General features: G+C 45.2%; 5 protein-coding genes across 8 annotated transcripts; 4 read left to right on the top strand and 1 right to left on the bottom strand.

Annotated features, from left to right (window-relative positions):
• Positions 1–920: 920 nt before the first annotated feature.
• LOC108151237 lies at positions 921–1667 on the top strand. Its single transcript, XM_017279740.2, has one exon. The coding sequence runs from the start codon at positions 1039–1041 to the stop codon at positions 1534–1536; it is 498 nt and encodes a 165-aa protein (XP_017135229.1). The 5' UTR covers positions 921–1038; the 3' UTR covers positions 1537–1667.
• Positions 1668–2272: 605 nt separating this feature from the next.
• LOC108151018 lies at positions 2273–2978 on the top strand. The gene has a single exon (XM_017279381.2). The coding sequence runs from the start codon at positions 2356–2358 to the stop codon at positions 2908–2910; it is 555 nt and encodes a 184-aa protein (XP_017134870.1). The 5' UTR covers positions 2273–2355; the 3' UTR covers positions 2911–2978.
• An 803-nt stretch (positions 2979–3781) lies between these two features.
• LOC108165405 lies at positions 3782–4317 on the top strand. Its single transcript, XM_033392478.1, has 2 exons — positions 3782–4251; positions 4284–4317. The coding sequence occupies exon 1, from the start codon at positions 3816–3818 to the stop codon at positions 4185–4187; it is 372 nt and encodes a 123-aa protein (XP_033248369.1). The 5' UTR covers positions 3782–3815; the 3' UTR covers positions 4188–4251; positions 4284–4317.
• A 1607-nt stretch (positions 4318–5924) lies between these two features.
• On the top strand, positions 5925–16967 carry LOC108164794. 4 transcript variants are annotated; one of them, XM_033392483.1, is made up of 2 exons: positions 5925–5948; positions 16235–16967. In XM_033392483.1, the coding sequence occupies exons 1-2, from the start codon at positions 5940–5942 to the stop codon at positions 16541–16543; spliced, it is 318 nt and encodes a 105-aa protein (XP_033248374.1). In that variant the 5' UTR covers positions 5925–5939; the 3' UTR covers positions 16544–16967. The 4 variants fall into 4 exon arrangements, with proteins under 4 accessions (XP_033248374.1, XP_017156207.1, XP_033248380.1 ...); XM_017300718.2 differs by lacking the exon at positions 5925–5948 and adding an exon at positions 11086–11175 and having other exon boundaries at positions 16235–16958; XM_033392489.1 differs by lacking the exon at positions 5925–5948 and adding an exon at positions 16082–16178 and having other exon boundaries at positions 16235–16964.
• Positions 7266–10952, bottom strand: LOC108164793. The gene is made up of 6 exons (XM_017300716.2): positions 10809–10952; positions 10692–10743; positions 8125–8296; positions 7909–8025; positions 7680–7841; positions 7266–7617 (listed from the first exon to the last, which is right to left on the bottom strand). Exons 1-6 carry the CDS (start codon positions 10924–10926, stop codon positions 7513–7515), a joined length of 726 nt encoding a protein of 241 aa, XP_017156205.1. The 5' UTR covers positions 10927–10952; the 3' UTR covers positions 7266–7512.
• Positions 16968–17139: the final 172 nt, after the last annotated feature.

The raw sequence follows: 17139 nt of genomic DNA, 5'->3' as shown, positions 1-17139 counted from the left end.
TGTATTCCATTCTGAATCAAAAAACTGGCTCTGAAACCTCTGGATATCTTATAAAATGCATGCATTACCCATTATCAAATAATGATTCATCAGTAGCTGTTTGTTTTGATGTTGTGACGAATAGAATACATCATTCATATATCTATTCTTTCTTATATGCCTGATGAATCAGTTGTTCCCTCTTGACCTCCCATCGCACATATCTGAACATCTGTATCTAAATCGTGCGATTCTGTCGTATCATATGCAAATTCGCATTCAGCCTATCAAATTCTAAGCATTCTCTAGAAGTTCTTCAATGGATTCCCCCTTTTGCTGTGGCCAATTGTTATATAATCGACGCTGTGCCCCGCCATTGTGGGTCAATTCATTTCCCGCCAAGATGAGAGACTATACCAATTGAACGCATCTCGTACTTACAGTCTGTGGACTATATATAGTACTCGTAATCGTACTCGTATACTCATATTAGTCAGTGCTTCCGGCTACTCGTACGAATAGTCGAAAACACGCCTTGAACATGCGCTAGCGATGGATGATCCCGAGAGAACTGGGCTTGGCGTTGGAGATGGGGATGGGGGGCAATCTTTTTGTCAGGACAGCCTTGACAGCAGTGTGCCCAGTCGCTGGAAAAGTCGAAAGTATCTGCGTATTTTCGGGGTTCTTGCTTCAAGGGTCTCTCGTACAAGTATCTTTGCTCGTTCTTTGTGCTTTTCCCCCTTTGTTGATGCTTAAATCAAGTCACAATTGGGCACGATCTGGCATTATGATTGTTGCTTCTGTCGCAAATTGAATTACTGGCGGGGAATGGATCGGGGCATGGAATCGAGAAAATGCGAGCAAGTGACGCGCGATGTCGAACAAAAGGCAACCGCTCGTCGGAGTCGGAGGCGACTGAATAAATTGCCTGGCGATCGAGGAGCCCCAGGTCAGTGCGAACGAGTCGAGTCAACGCTGAGGTTCAGTCTGGTGCCCAAACGCCAAAGGAATCTGCAAACAAAATACAAAACCCAAATCCAAATCAAATCAAATTATAAAATGAATCACCTGCAAGGATCCCTGCTGCTGGTGTTGCTCCTTTTGGGAGCTACCGCCCCGACTCCGACCCGGGCGGGGCTCTTCGATTGCGAGGACAAGGTGCCCGGCTTGAGCGATCTGAATGAGAAGATCTCGGAGATTTCGGGCGGGAGTGGCAGCAGCGAGCACGAGGTTCGGGACTTCTTCAAGAACTTCGGTTGCCACATCAAGGAGGGGGCGAAGAAGCTGGGCGCGAAGGCCAAGGATCTGGGCACCGAGCTGAAGGAGGGCGCCCAAAAGCTGGGCGAGAAAGCCAAGGTCCTGGGCAGCGACATCAAGGAGCGCTTCGACGGCTTCCGCGAGAAGCTCTCCAAGGACTCCGTCGAGGAGATGAGCAAAGACCGCGGCTTCCTCGCCAACGTCGAGGTCATAAACCCGGACATCCTCAAAGGCGAACAGCAATGCGGCCACGGCCACATCCTCGACGCCTTGGGCAACTGCAGCAAATTGAGGAAGTAGACCCATCTCTGGGTACCCATGGACGGGACGGGACGGGACCCTTTGTACATATTTTTTAAGCATTGTGAGCGACCTTTTTTTAATTTTTTGATTTCCTTTGTCTGTGTGTGTTTTTATTATTATTATTTTTTTTTTTATAAATAAAAAGAGAAAGTGAAAATTCGTCGGAAACATTCAATGGGAGATAATTTCCAGGGGAATTTCCGCCATTTGTTTATGTATTTATCTGTGGGTTCAGAATTTGTTCAGCATAACGACACATACGTATTATCAAAGACTATACAATACTATACGAGCCCGAGTAGGTAGGCAGCGGGCTCCTTCTATCCACGGGGAGTTAAGGAAAAACCTCAACATCCTGGGATGGTATCCCTCATTCGTGCATCTACCTGCTGATGTTGCTCTTCATCTGGTTATCCCCAAAGATGTTCAAACATCACTATTCATCAGCAGAAACTGTGACTCATTTCATATGTCTAATCTCTTTCACATTCTGGAGAATTCTCAGCTGCTGACATTCTCCCTTCTCCATTTCCATTTGCACTTAACCTGCCATTTCCCTTCTTTCGCTCCTCAGTTCTGGTTGGAAATGCATTTCAGTTGCTCGACGACTTTCTCGCCGATCTTGCAGATACCCCACACCCCACACCCCACACCCCACACTCGATGGTCGATGGTCGATGGCCGCTGGCAGGGGCCAGAACTTGGTCAAGTGGCTTTGCCTGGCTGCAAACGGGTTTCAGTCGAGTTTGGGGTCTCAGCGGCGACACACGATCGCCACGACGCTACGACCAGAGCTGCCACATACCGCCAGTGACGATGACTAATCCCCAGATGAACCTCAGCGCTGCCATTGTCGGCTGCCTGTGTTTGTGCCTGTGCCTCGGCCAGCTGCAGGCAGCGGCCATTCTCTGTGGGTCGGAGGCCAAGTCTCTGGAGGATTCGGATTCGTATTCGGATTCGGGAACGACCCCAAAGCCCCCCAGCGAGGTCACAAAGTTCGTGCACAGCGTTCAGTGCACCTTGGAGAAGGCCAAGCCCTGGATCGAGAACATCGAGAAGGAGGCCAAGCTGCTGGAGGAGAAGGCCAGGGATGTGACACGCTCGCTCCTCCAAAGGATCACGCTCTTTGTCAATGTCCTCACGCTGCCCAAGCCGCCCAAGGATAACACCCAGATGGACAAAGACCAGGACACCGAGAAGGACGGCAGCTCCACAATCAGATCCACCACTGAGGGAGTCACTTCCCCGAGCACTGGGCAAACCGAGGAAGCCACCACGACACCAGCTCCTCCCACACCCGCAAATATCGAGTGGCTGGGAGACGATGCCAACGAGGTCGACAACGAGGTTCTTCACGGTATGAAGCAGTAGTTTCTATACCTATACTATACCTACTATATAAAATATGCATTGGTTAATAAATTATAAAAGTAGATTAATTAAATGATTATATTTCGAATTTTAATGAACAGTTTTCTGGCTTATTCGATGAGGTTTCGAGCTCTCAAAAGGCCCTTCCAGAGTTATTCAGGAATATGTCTCAAAAGTTATCTTTCTCTCTCTCTCTATCATATGTATATGTAAGAGCCCCTCCAGCTTTGGCTCTTCTTTTGTCATTTCATGCCATTCTGGTACTTGACTTTCTCTTCTCGTCTTCTGTCTTTCATTCGTTCGTTTGTCGTTCATTCTTGACCAAAAATAAACAATGTTCAGCCGGTTTTTGGTGAGTAAATAAGCTCATCCTCAGTAGAGGATTGCCCTGTGCCCTGTGGCAGCATCAGTTGCCAGCGGCCTGTCGGTTGGAAATGTTACTACTGAAAACCTGCGGACTCCTGATCTTCGGCGCCATCCTCACGGCCATGGTTGGGTTGGAGGAGGCCTTTGTCTGGTCGGGCTCCAGCTGTTCGACGCGGGATCATAGCGGCTGCTGCTTCAGCTGGCGGGCACCGGTGCAGCGGGTTAGGCCACCCTGTGCCGCCGCCGCCACCCCCCCCCAGAAGATCAGACTAGTCGCATAGCAAAAATAAAGTCACACAGCCACACACACGCACATACACACACACACACACACAAACATTCACAACTTGATTGAGATTTATTATTGTTCACTTCATTGCTGTAAGGGGCTCTGGGGGTGGTCTGGGGAGGCGGGGGGTAGCATAACCGGTCGCCTAGAGCCGTCGCTGTCGCCAGCGCCAGCGCCAGCGCCAGCGCCTGCTTCGCCTCGATTTCGATTTGTAGCTCTTCAGTCGCATTGCCCCACTCAAAGCGTCGAGATGAAATCGTTTGTGTTGTGCTCCCTGATCGCCCTCTTGCTGATCGATGTGGCGGTGGTCCAGGTGCGGGCCGACTGCGACGAGACCAAGGGCCCGGACGAAAGCGACTTCAAGCACTTCTTCAAGAGCCTCAGCTGCAAGGTGAAGCAAGGAGCCGAGGATGTGGCCGAGGTGGCCAAGCCATACACTGACAAGATCGGCGAGGGCGCCAAGGACTTTGGCAGCTCCGTGGCCCAAAAGTACGACGAGCTGAAGCACCGTCTCAGCGACGACACCTCCTCCCCGAAGCCCCCGTCGGCGGTGCCCTTCGATGCGCCCACCGAGAAGGTTCCCCTGGCACCCATTGCCCCATCTCATCCGCCAGCTCTGTAGACATCCCCGACATCCATCTCCAACAGCTGAAACAGGAAACAGCGTCCTGCAGCTTTCATTTCTTTGTTGTTTCTTCCTTTTTTTTTACTTGTGATCTGTACGAAAATAAATGAATGTTTATTGAAGTGATTGTGCGCGACGGGTCGTGATCTCTTGTTTTGCAACCGCAGATGATAAGCGTCATCCGATGCGAGCGGGATCGGGACGGGATCGGGGCATGGATCAGTGCTTATCAGCCAGCAGCTAATTATAGCGTAGGGGAACAACAAATCCGAAGTTCAGACCGGGACTGATCGATCCATCTAGAAGTAGTTCGAGATGAGGGATACGTCTTTAGCGCACAGTCTTCCCTTAAGGAAAAACGGATCATATCGAATGATAAGTGGGGATCGGGAATACAGATCAGGGAGATCATTAGAGCAGATCGAATGATCACAAAAATAAAGGCTGATCTTAAGTAGATAACATATTCGAATGAAATTCGCGATGTAAGCGATTTCTGAGAACGAACTCCAATATGAGATCATTCACCACAATGACAACCACACACCCAAGATCTCCGCTACCTCTAAACAAATATTCACAACTCTCAACTGACAATCAGCACAAATTATATACCGGAGAGAAACGATGCGAGGGATCAACCACCATGACGGCCCCCCATATGCGTTCTGCCCCAACCTGTAATTTCTAAGAGTCATATGCAATTTGTGAGTGTTTTTGGTTGGGATCGGATCTGTTGCTTGTTAGGAAATAGATCTTTGACGGACATTTCCCTTAAAAAGGTATATCATAATAAACATTTAATAGGGTTCTAGAAACTTGTGACTTAATCTCGTAGTAGGTGATATTTCCAGGTTATTTAAACACTCGTTTCCTATTGATTGGTTTTTGTTTGTCTTTACTGGGGATTTGTGTATTCGTGTATTCATTTTACATTGCCATTTCAGTGCCGGCTTGATCGGCTTGCTTTCCATTTTCATTTAGCTGATTCATTTATCATTCATTTGCGAGCCCGAAGATGTCTCAATGTCATCCGCCTAAATCACACGATATATGTACGCACGTATAGCCCCTAGAGAGGCTGGCATATATTACGATTATGTATGGCAAGACGATATCTGCATGCCAATTGCCAACTTTATTCGATTGACTGGAATTGAACCCAATTATAAGAGAATTCGCTTCCGTTTTGCTCCCAATTGAATGCCAGAGTATTGCCTGGGGGAGTACTACGATCGTCTGAAGTCTTACAAAAGTCAGATACGAGATACGCGATACGTGATACGAGTATTGCTGTGGTGGCAATCACTCATCGCCGGTGATGAGGCGACATTCGGCCGGCTGGACTTTTGCTACTCGTTTCATTTAAAACTTCCGCAAAAGTGTTTTTCTGTCAGAGTTGAACCTGTTTCTATTTTTTATTGGCTGTTAAACTAATTGTTCTATTGTTGAAATTACCCATAATTGTCCCCAGGTCTCGTCTGTCAGCCCAAAAACCAGAAACAATTAAAGCAATCAACTTGTTTGACTCACTGTCATAATCAGCGAAAACGAAACAAAACAAGCTCGAAGCAGAGCGAAACAAAGCGAAGCGAAACAAAGTGACTCTATAAACACCAAATAAATCAGATTATCACATCGAAATGTTCTGCAAAATTGGTAGCAAATTGTCTGGCAGATAGATCTTTATATGATACAATAGGACTTTGCAGAACTGTTTCTTTGAAAGAGGACTATGAGTACTGGTAAATGTTGAAGGTAAATATCTGTTTATCTGAAAGATATGTAAACTGGCTTTTAGATCAGCAACACCATGTTGCAGGCTCCCCAAATGCAACTTCAACTCGAACTCGAACTCCACTTTCCACTTTCCACTTTCGATAAGTTTCCGGCCAAATATTCGCCTGCTATTTTTTCCGTTGTTTTTCCAGAGAACTTTGCAGACAGGCAGTCAGGTTGCTCATACGCACAGTTGCACCGCACGACTGTTGGTGGTTGTTGTCCAGAGGAGGACCTAGGACTGGGGGCGACTGAGGGCGAACGACAGTCATTACCGCCAAAGTTTTGTCGGCCAACGTACTTTCGAGACAGCCATCTCATGGGCATCGAATTATGACACTTTTAGTGGTTTCTGCTAACTATTCCAGGGACCCAAGCGGGAAGGCCGGGAGGCAGAAAGAGGGCAGGGCAGGGCAGAGCCGGGCATACGGCGTAGAGTAGTGGCCCGGAGAGAGCAGACAGTAGACAGCAGACCCAAAACTGTCTTTGTATTTTAGCAAGTTTTGCCTTTTGGATTTGTTTGCAACTTTACTTCGATTTCAGGCAACAGCAACTTGCATTCATGTGTACGTGCGAAAGGGAAAGAAGAAGATACAGAAGTGGGAGGCAGAGAGAGAGAGAAAGGGAGAGAGAGATACAGAGCGATATGTAGATATGTTGAGTTTTTCTGTTTTGGGCTTTCGCTGGGAATTCGGACTGATTTAAAATAACCAACAGCTTTGGAATTTGTTTTCCATGTACAAAAATAAAGAAAGATTTCTTTCAATATTATTTAGTATTATTTCATGGTATTTTTCTGGAAAATACTGCAAAATATAGTGGCTTTTGGGTATTTTTTCTGCTCTTATACAAACTTTAATTAATAATGATAGCTTCTTTATTTAATATATATGTTTTTTAGCAACTTTGGAACATCATCAATAAAGATCTGCGTAAGAAAGGGCACAAAATACGTTTTACATAAGCTTTTAGTATTTGGAAGTATTCTATGGATATTTCAGGATGTTAATGAATGAAAAGTATTAATCTTGTATGCCAAGCTACTAAATTCTCAAAAAATGTAAGCGATGGTGAATGCTGGAACATCTGGAGCCGTCCCAAACCATTTTCATATTTTATTCCCCACAACTTTCGTGGCTCCTTTCTTTCTCTTTATTTTCCTTGATTCTGAGTGTTTCCTGTGCTTCTTCTTCTTCGGGGGTAGGTGGGGTTTGTTTTCCATTTTTGCCCAGTGTTACAGTGTTCGTGCGATGCTTTTTTACTTAAAAGTTTATCAATAAAATTATGACAGAAAACTTTTTAATTTGACGCAAAAATAGTCGTAGACACTATTCCGCATGCGTTTGGGGACATTCAAACTTCCCACCCATCCGCATTCCCCACTTTATTCCATAGCCAAACAGGGAGACTGGCAAATAAATAACAAGAATAAAACAAAAAAAAAGAATAGATATCATATATGTATATGTAGTAATGCAGGAAGCCTATCACAGAGACAACTACTATCAGGCACTGGTTGGGAGTTGGTGGTATCCTACAAGTGTCAGCCCTTGAGACTCTTCAGTTTGTTCTTCTTCTCGACAGCCAGGCTGTTGGCGAATTGCTGATCCGCCTCGGACTTGTACTCCTTCAGATTGTACTTGGTGGCCTGTAGATGGCATTAAGGATTAAGGATTTAGGATTAGGGAGTGGGCTCAGAGAGAGACTCACATTGAGGGCCTCTCCAAACTCGCTCATCGCCAGGCGCTGCAAGCCCCGGAAGTTGCGGCCAAGGATGCGGCCCAGCTCGTAGCGGGATATCCTGTATGCGTCTGTGGTCGTGGGCTCATCGCTGCTGCTGCTCCCACTTCCGCTGTCCTCCCCACTGACGGACTGTGTGGTGAATCCAGTATAATTTTGAGATGGGATCACTTTAAGAGAGGATCTTAAGAGTACTTACCGCCTTCTCGGTTGTGCTGCGTGGACGACTGGTGGGCTTCGCCGGGCCCGGATCGCTGAACTGCTCGTTGACGGTGTTGTATATATCATTCAGGGTGTTCCTGGTGTCCGTATATTGCTGTAGATCCGAAAATAAATATGATTAAGCCCAAAAGACAAGAGACATCATAGATGTCCAGTCAATAGACTGTTCCCATTGGCATCTATTTGTACTCACATCCACTATCAGGTTCTTGGTAATGACCATTTTTTGGAAAAAGTCCCAGAAGATTCCACGCTTGTGCCGCACATGGGGGGCATCCGAGGAGCGATCCTCCTGGGCCATGGCCAGGCCCATTAACAGGAGACTACCGAGCAGTATTGCGGACAGGGGTTTACTGTATTGCATTCTGAAAAATAAACAATATAAATACATACTACAAGAATGGCTTAAAAGGCATTGAAAATAAAACTAATTTAGTACATCCCACTGTAAAACGTCACGTTCTACTAAAGCCCTGCTTAAGGCATTAATAAATGCAGTAGCATTTTATTTGATTTAGCATAATTTTAATTGGAACGAAGAAAATGTACCCTCTGTTCTGCCAACAAATTTGCAAAACAAAAGTCAACTTTTTTCCCCCAGAAGAGAACCCCTCCCCGCCCACTACCAGCTCCTACATTCCATCTCCATAATTGTGTACATTTTCATTTTGTTTTGCTTTTTAATGCGCGTAATTAGGAAAATTGCAAGAGTAGCTTAATAAATTTTTACATTTTAATTGTATTTTTGTCAGGGAAATATCGTATCCAAATAACAAAATATCCAAAATTTCCAAATGCCATTTAATATGACAGTTTGTGTGTGTGTGTGTGTGTGTGTGTTTGTGTGTGTCTGCCTTTTAAGCCTCTTGGGGCCAAAGAGTTAATAGAAACCAGCAATTGGGCCGCAGGCCACAGGGGGCAGAAGCCTGAAACGGTCTGCTTAATTGTTTGGCCATAATTTTCAATGCAATGTGAAAATAATTTAAATTATTTCAATGCCAAAATGTTCTCTCCTCTCCCTCTCTCAGAGCTATAAAAACAGTGTTATTTGAAACATTTTGCTGCATTTTGTGCGGCATGCCTGATTATGCTGCAATTGAAAATACAATGACCTTTTGCCAGGCAATGGGAAACTGTGTTGCCCCATATATGGGGCGAATATGGGGGTAGAATATGTAAATCTCAGGCTAAATTGATGAAATTATAGCTAGAATAAATAGTTAGCCAGAGCGAAAGGTCAGCCGAAGCTTGAGATACACTTTATTGTAGATTAAATATAAGGACAGCCTTTATTTATTTATTTTCAGCATAAGTCTCACTGGAATAGAGCTGGCGATGAAGCCGTGAAACTGGGGGGAAATCCCTTACGCTAAAACACACTCTCTTCTCTCCATGGCACAATGGGGCTACCCTTTGCAAGGGTATACAAATATGTACAGTTGCAAAAATATTATTGGAATTATGGGAAACATTGCCACGACTGTAGCTCCAACTCTTCCCTGTCTTGCATTGCATTGTACTTCCTTCTGTTTTGAGAATTCTGGCTGGAAATGAGTGAATATATTGGCCGGGATAATTGAGCGGCGGACAGGCGGAAAGTCGAACAGTTGGATGGATGGTTAGAGCCATTTGCCAGAAACGTTGGCACTCAATTTCTCAGATTGATGGGATAGATAGAGCGAGAACGAGAGCGAGAGGAAGAGAATGGAAATGGGATACGGCATGGGTCATGGTTATGGCTCTATAAATACCCCAGTTTGATGGCTGATTGGAGTTGAGCAGCAAAACGAAATTTCACAATCGGAGCCAGAATAGGAGATCTCTTCTCAGTTTGCAATAGTACCGTACCTTGGCAACGAAGAGAACTGCACACTCACTCTCCTCTCCTCTCCTCTCCTCTCTATCCCGTAAACAATCGTTTGATGCTTTAATGCTACTCAACAGCTCAAACTCTTTTGCCAGGCCAATGATGATGCAACAACAACAACAACAGTAACGACAGTGAAAACCCCCGAAAAAACCCAAGCAGAACGAAAAAACTACTTGAAGTGAAAACTTTTGCTTTTTCGAGTGAGAGCTTTCTATGTACTTCTGCTGATACCCTCCTTTACCCTTAGCGTTCCTTTTGCTGCTACTCCCAAAAGCAATGCCATAAAAATGCATGGAGCACACACACTCACACGTACATATGCATATCTTTATTCCTATAGATTGCCTGTTTTACCGTAAGGCAATCATCAGGCTGGCAAGCAGCAAAGCAGTGAAAGAGTGAGAGGAATACAAGAGAGGGAAGCCGAAACTTTTGATACCCTTACAGCAGAGAAACTAAGAAGGCGCTTGTACATGTGCACATATGTACATACGTATGTATGTGTATTGAAAATGACTCGACCATACTTCAGCTCTGCCAGCGTCTTTCAAGCATAAGTTTCTCTGCTGCAGCCCCTGCGTCTGGTGCTGCTTCTACTTCGGCATCTCCCTGCCGCTTCCATTCGCTTAGCATAGCATGCATACATATGTATGTATGAACGAAATGATTGCTTAATTGCCAAAATTCATTTCATAGAATTCCAGAGCAGATTGATATAGGCAGAGACAGAGAGGACGCAGGGGCAGAGAGTGACTATGCAGAGAGAGCGGTACGGAGAGCGAAGTAATGTTTGGCTTTGATTTCTGTTTTTCCGATTCCCGTTGGAATACAAGTAAATTGAGTAAATGACGAAGGAATTGCGTAAACACTACCCTGCAGCAAAATATTACTGTATTAAGAATTCATGCAAGAATTTGTTTGGTATGCATGTCTGGTCGTGCACTGCAAGAGATAATTAACTCTTATTCATTTAACCTTTAGCCATGCTCCACTGTAATCTGTTTTACCACTTGCTATTGAAGCGATCCACACATTTCCTGCTCTCCCTTTCATAGTTTTATCGGTGCTTCGCTTGCGCGGTTCTTGACTTTGGTTTTTTATTAATTTCTTTATTTTTACGTTCATTCCTTCTTCTTGCCAATCGTACAATGCCGCCGGACTTATCGCAGTATCGCATAAAACTAATCGCACTAGAGTATCGGGTTCGGTCAGGGCCAATATCGGGGTATCGCTAAGGGCTAATATTGGGGTGTTGGTTTGGGTTAATGTGGAGACTGTCAAAATATAATTTTTTTTACGCAGTTCAACTAAGAAATCGCCCAAACAAAGCCAAATCAATTTGACAACTGCGGCCAGACGGTCAACTAAATACAGGTAAGAAAATCACACAGATAAGCTTTTTTGCTCCCCCTTTCTCGGCCTTGTTCTTATTGTCTCACGCATTCACAAAAGTCTGGAAGGCAGCGAAAACAGTTTTCGTTGTGCAGGCTGGTGTGTTTGGTAGCCTTTCCTTTATTTTAAATACTTTGCGCTGGACCTAAGCTCTCTGTCTCTGCCGGCTTTCGGTAATGTTTTCGCTGCTCTCCCCCCGCCCGCTACGTAGATGTTTCTTCTTCATCGTGTTGTCATTATCAGCGTTTTCGCTGCAATCGCTGCTGTTGTTGTTGTTCTTGCTGTCGTTGTCTCTGCCTCCGCTGCTTCTTCTACTTCTGCTTGAGCATTTTAATTATGCCCAAATGGCGCGTATTAGCTGTCCCTGTCTCTCTCCTTTCATTCCTGCTGACTGTCTCATTACGGACTAACGGCATCGGTATTTGGGCAGCGCTCTCCCGATCTTCACTACGGGCCAGTGGCTCGTTTTTTCTGCTGCTGCAACTTTGTCCATTTTTCGACTAGATTTCCAGTTAAGTTTGTCTGCTCCGGCAGTCCCGCCCTGTCTTACAGTGCTCCTCTGCTCTGCGCTGCTCTCCTCGGCACTGCACTTTTCTGTCTCAGGTAAATTTGCACTGGCCCGCAGCTGGGCAAACCCTTTTCTTCTGGCACGACCCTGTAACTAACGCGGATGACGGGCTGCTTTCGGCAGTATGTGACTAGGAGGATTTCTTGATGCTTAAAAATGGTTTTTGAGTGGGCATGTTAATTGATTATTATTCCCAGCTACGTGTGTACATTTGTATGCACATATCAGAACAACAATTTCTTATACATGCACATACAGTATATATGGACTTACACTCAATTAAAGGGTGTCTATAATTCGTTATCATACCTTATATCACTCTATCTGTCTTCCTTTTGCCCAGTGCTTTTTGGCTTCCTCTTGCTTTCAGCTGATGGCATTCTCGTACCCCTCCACCACTCTCTGCTCCCACAGCCCATCGTCCACATTGGCTGGCTTTTGCTTACTTTTGTAACCGGTTTTTCGGCAATTCCCGTTGCACTTTTGTGCACGCTTTGATTATTTTATTGCCCATCCGACTATCCTGCCCGCACCGCACCGCTCCGCACCTCCTTCCCTGGACAAACTTCATTTGAAATTAAAACTTTTTCAGATAGAACAAGAGAGAAAATAGAGAGTGCTGGTGAGGGGGAACAAGTGAGGGAGAGAGTGAGAATCGCATTCTTGATTATGTTTTCCAACGGGCTCATCAACTGGCCAACGGTTCTTTGTAATTATAGTATCAATGGGAGGGCGTACGAAAGGGCGGGTGTTTGCCAGCCAAGAAGGGGAGGAGGCGGAGGCGTGGGCGGTTCACTGCAAATGCCAAAAATCAATCAATTTTCTATGTCCGTCTGCTCTCAAAATATTTTTGCATGGCATTTCAATTAAATTTGATTTGATTCGATGCGATGCTATTCTCTTTCAAGCACGCCAAGCGGGTGTCCCTCTCTCTCTCTCTCTCTCTATGTCTGTTACGCACTCTGGCCCACGACGCTCTCTCTCTCTCTCTCTGACACTGTTTGCGTGAGTAAGTACAGTTGCACATAAGCAGGACACAGAGTGACCAGCACAGAAAGAGAGAGGGAGAACGAAAGACAAGAAACAGCTATGAGCTTCGGGGTCGGCCTTCTGATACCCTACCAGATCAATTGTTGCAATGTCTCTCGCGCCAACACGCAGTTTGTAAAGAATGAGTCTCTCTTCTTGCTCTCTGAGTAAGAAGTTGGTGCTACAAATATGTGGTCAAAGTCATCATACCCACTGCAAGGGTCTTGTATGTGCATATGTAACTAATGATACACACACTTGAGCGCACAAGCATGCATAAGCACACAAAAGGAGACAAAGAGATAGAGAGTGAGAGACATAGACACAAGAGGGAGAGAGCGAGCGCGACAATTGCTGCCTGGGATCTCCGCCTCATTTCGCATTTGCATGCTGAGTACCAATTAAACGGGATTTAAGAGCGATTTAAATGTCCTCGATATGTGGTCGACGTCGACGTCGTCGGCGACTGCTATGCCAGCAGAGCAGTCGGCAACGATTTGTGTGTGTTGCCGCCATGGGCGGTCTCCCACAAAATTTATGGTACACCCTTCAAATGGCAGAGAGATCAGAGATTGTAAAATAGTATTGGCAGTATTGTCTTTCTAAGAGTATCGGAATCATCGAAACGTTTTTTCAAATATAGACAGTGTCTCCCATAAAAGTTCGGCCACTTTTTGACCCGGCAGAGCGGCAGAGCATGAATGTACCCAAAAGTGATACGAGTGGGTACGCGGTACACATGGTCTCATGGTACATAAATTTATTTCCACATTCAAATTTGTAATGGACCAAGCCCAAAAGTATGCCACAGTTTTAGTTGTGATACTTCTATATATTGGAAAATGCCGAAAAAGTCGATATTTAGATTTGAAGTGTTTTGCCAAATTATGGCTCTATATATTGTGAAATTTGACTGGATTACACACCCATAAGATAACATTCCCTGCCCTCTCCCCCGATTGATTCCATTCGTTCAGTTTGAAGCCTGGCCTTCGCCTTTGCAAAACTAGTAGTGAAATGAAAGATAAATAAATCCAACTCGGGCCAAAAACCTGAGGCCTGGGGTGGCCATAAACCTGAGGAGTCATAAAATGTGCGTTTATTGAAATTAAAACATGGCCAAGAGGCCACACAGAGAGAGAGAGAGAGAGAGAGTTGGATGGGAGGCAGGTGTCGAGGCGGAAGCGATCATAAAACTAAAACACAGACAGAAACTTGACCCAGCCAGAAGTCTTGCATAATAAATGCTCATAAAGCTTTATGACGATGTTCTATGTGGTGGGTTTTGGGCGGCTAGGGAAAGGGTAATGGTGACCCCAAGTTGACCCGCAAACAGCTGCCAAGGACGCTCCAAAAGCACACATGTGTATGTGTGTGTGGGTGTGGGTGTGAGTGTGATATAGAGGGGCAGGGGGCTGCCATCCATTCGCTTCCATGACTTTGGCGCCACGTAAAAGTTAAACAACACGAAATTCCATTAAACGAATGGATTGCCATTCATAACTGTCCTCGTGTGTGTGTGTGTGTGTGTGTGGGTGTGTGGGTGTGTAAACAACGATATACCGACCAGGGATACGAGAGCTGCCTGCAAATGAGAGGGAACCCATTTATTGATATCTGGCGGGGAGGGGCAGAGCAGGGCATATGTATGTACATATCTTTCGAACTGCAAACAAGAGAGACAGACGGATATAGAGGAAATAGAGATCGCCAAAATCCTACTCTCTCTTTTGTATGCTCCAGAAATAATGAATCTGGTTCAAAAGATATCGGATGTATAGGCAGAATATTAAAAAAATCGAATAAACTGACCGTCGAATCCCTATCCCATCCAAACCACATCTGAACTCGAACCAGTTTCATAGTTGGAACTGGGAACTGGGAACTGGGAAAACCCCCATCCAACACCCTATGTACCCCTGCTATCTACCCCATATTCCACCCTCTTTGCACCCGAACACCCCGCACGGGCTGACCATCCATCTGGGCATTGCTTTCATATGTTTACTTTGGGCATCCCATAAAGGTGACCAGACTCTGTGATATGTCATTTATTTTCAGCGCCGGAACCGGGACCCGGGAAGAGACCGGATACCGCGCCCGCCATTTGTAAACTCAACCGGAAAATTGCTTTTCTCAGCGCGTAGCAGCCCCAGCTCTCGCTCCTCGCTCCTCACTCCTCACTCCTCACTCCTCACTATGGCATTGCAGTTTTCCCTTTAGTTTTGGCCCCTGCTAATGGCCGCACACACACAGAAACACACACACACACGTAAAAAATGGAAAGGAAAAATATCATAAAAAAACAAAAGGAAAAACTGTTTTGCTTGTGTCTCTTTCTCGTGGGTTGAGGGGGGGCTGTCCAGAGGTGGTGGCAAGAAAAAATTGTTTACAGATGTAATTAAATTTGCAATCGTGGTGGAAAGTCAGGGGAAGTTTCCCTTTGCCCCCGTATTTAATTGTTTGGCATTAACATTATTTCACAGGAGAAGGAATTCAGAATGGATAAGGGGGGAGTCATAGAGGAACACCAAGAGCCATGGGGGAGGCACGGCTACGTGATCGTCGAGTCTGGCTCATAACTCATATTACGTATACTCCCCATCGTCTTGGTACATTTTATGCGGCCGACTCTCCCGCTGCTGCTGCTGCGTCTTGGCCAGAACTACGTGCCAACTGTCAAAATGCGGCATCCTGACATTCAGGGGGTCCAAAAGAGAGTCAATAAATAAAACATACTCGTACATATTGATAGAGAGAGAAAAAGAGAGGCGCGTGCGGGTCCGTGGTGTGGAATTTCCGGAATTCGGAGGAATCTTTAAGTTTCGCGCATGTATTACTACTAGCAACGGTTTGAAATTCCGAAAAGAATATAGATTCTCGGCAAAGGGTATCTAGGGCTTCGACCTTGAGGCAGGACTTTCCCTCTTCTTTGTAATTGTGATTTCTTCGGCTGCTATTTTCCTTCACCCCTTTCTCCTGCTCACAGTTTTTCCACAGCTGTATAAATACATTTCTTTGTCACTGGGTTACTCCATCTATGAAGCGCAGTGATTATTCTGCTATTCCCCCCGAGATAAATAATCAATTGAAATTCAAATGCCAATAAACATCAAGCAAGTAGGGACATAGATACATCACCATTCGTACTCAAGATACACCTAAGATAGAGGCACATTTGAGGATCACAGACTCTTGAGTATGGCCGAATTATTCCCATCTCTTTTTATTTGAACGCCACCAAATTGGGACAAGTAACTTCGCTAAATAAATACAATTAATTGTTTCCCTTTCGATTCCTTTTTCTGTCAATCTAAATCCGAGAGAGAGAGAAACAACTCAGCTGCCTCACAGCTGTATATTTGTAGTATTTCCTGAGGCGAAAATCGTGAAAATATTATTTAATGTTTCCATGGACTGAAGTAATTTGTTCTCGTATTACAGATGGACGTGAATGCATTTGAGATCCTCGCTAGCATCCCCGACGATCCAGACACGGGAAGGTTTTTCGCTCAATCGAGGTATCTGAAGCTGGAGATACCACCCAAAGCCGACGGCTGTCGCCGGTTCCTGCACGGCGTGGCCGTCAAGGAGACATTCACCGGCGATGTGGTGATGGAGGACTGTGTCGAGATGACCACCAGCAGTGTGCTCCGCTACTGTGGCATCGTTAAGGTGTCTCGGGCATCCATTCTCAAATATATATACCCCAAAGATTTCTTTGTATCAAAATACAACACCAAAGAACCCTAGAAATAATTCCTCATGCTTGGCTCCCCAATGACAGACGTGAAATTCGATTGAAATAAACCATTAAAATAAACCCTCAAAATGAAATAAAAAAAAATAAGAGTCACTCAGCAAATGCTAATCGACCGGCAAGCAAAAAAACTATCAATGGCCGAAGCTTTAGATACACTTGCAGACTTAATTGAGTTACTGGCAGACAGATTCGATGCTCGACCGATGGCTCCCACATATGATTAAGTGAACGCTTAAGTGACGGGGGTTCCCCGTCTTACACGATGGCCATCAGATATGCTCCCCGCTCTCTGTGGCAAACACGGCTGAACGAACATCGAACGATCGAACCTTTGCAAGGGTATAAAAACTATCAACGACAAACATCAAATGGGAATGTGAAACACATAAACCTCGACCTTGACTTTCATACAAACCGAAAAATAAAAACAAAAACAGCCCACACAAAACGACAAGGTCGTGCATGGGTCTTGCCCAACACTCTGGATGTTTTGGCGGTTTTCTTCATTAATATTGACCAAATTCTTTGGGCCAATTGGTCAGTGCAGGCCCTAAATGGAAACCGGTAAGAGGTTCAGACGGATCCA

The sequence above is a fragment of the Drosophila miranda genome, chromosome XL (genome assembly GCF_003369915.1).
Source record: "Drosophila miranda strain MSH22 chromosome XL, D.miranda_PacBio2.1, whole genome shotgun sequence".
NCBI lineage: Eukaryota > Metazoa > Arthropoda > Insecta > Diptera > Drosophilidae > Drosophila > Drosophila miranda.
The sequence above is the reverse complement of the archived record's forward strand: the minus strand, read 5'-3'. Positions and strand labels throughout refer to the sequence as shown.

Coding starts and splice junctions, on each gene's coding strand:
- LOC108151237 (XM_017279740.2), top strand. CDS start 1,039: ATGAATCACCTGCAAGGATCCCTGCTGCTGGTGTTGCTCCTTTTGGGA.
- LOC108151018 (XM_017279381.2), top strand. CDS start 2,356: ATGACTAATCCCCAGATGAACCTCAGCGCTGCCATTGTCGGCTGCCTG.
- LOC108165405 (XM_033392478.1), top strand. CDS start 3,816: ATGAAATCGTTTGTGTTGTGCTCCCTGATCGCCCTCTTGCTGATCGAT.
- LOC108164793 (XM_017300716.2), bottom strand. CDS start 10,926: ATGAACGTAAAAATAAAGAAATTAATAAAAAACCAAAGTCAAGAACCG. Junction 7,842..7,908: donor GCAGCACAACCGAGAAGGCG/GTAAGTACTCTT, acceptor TTCACCACACAG/TCCGTCAGTGGGGAGGACAG. Junction 7,618..7,679: donor AGTTTGGAGAGGCCCTCAAT/GTGAGTCTCTCT, acceptor TGCCATCTACAG/GCCACCAAGTACAATCTGAA.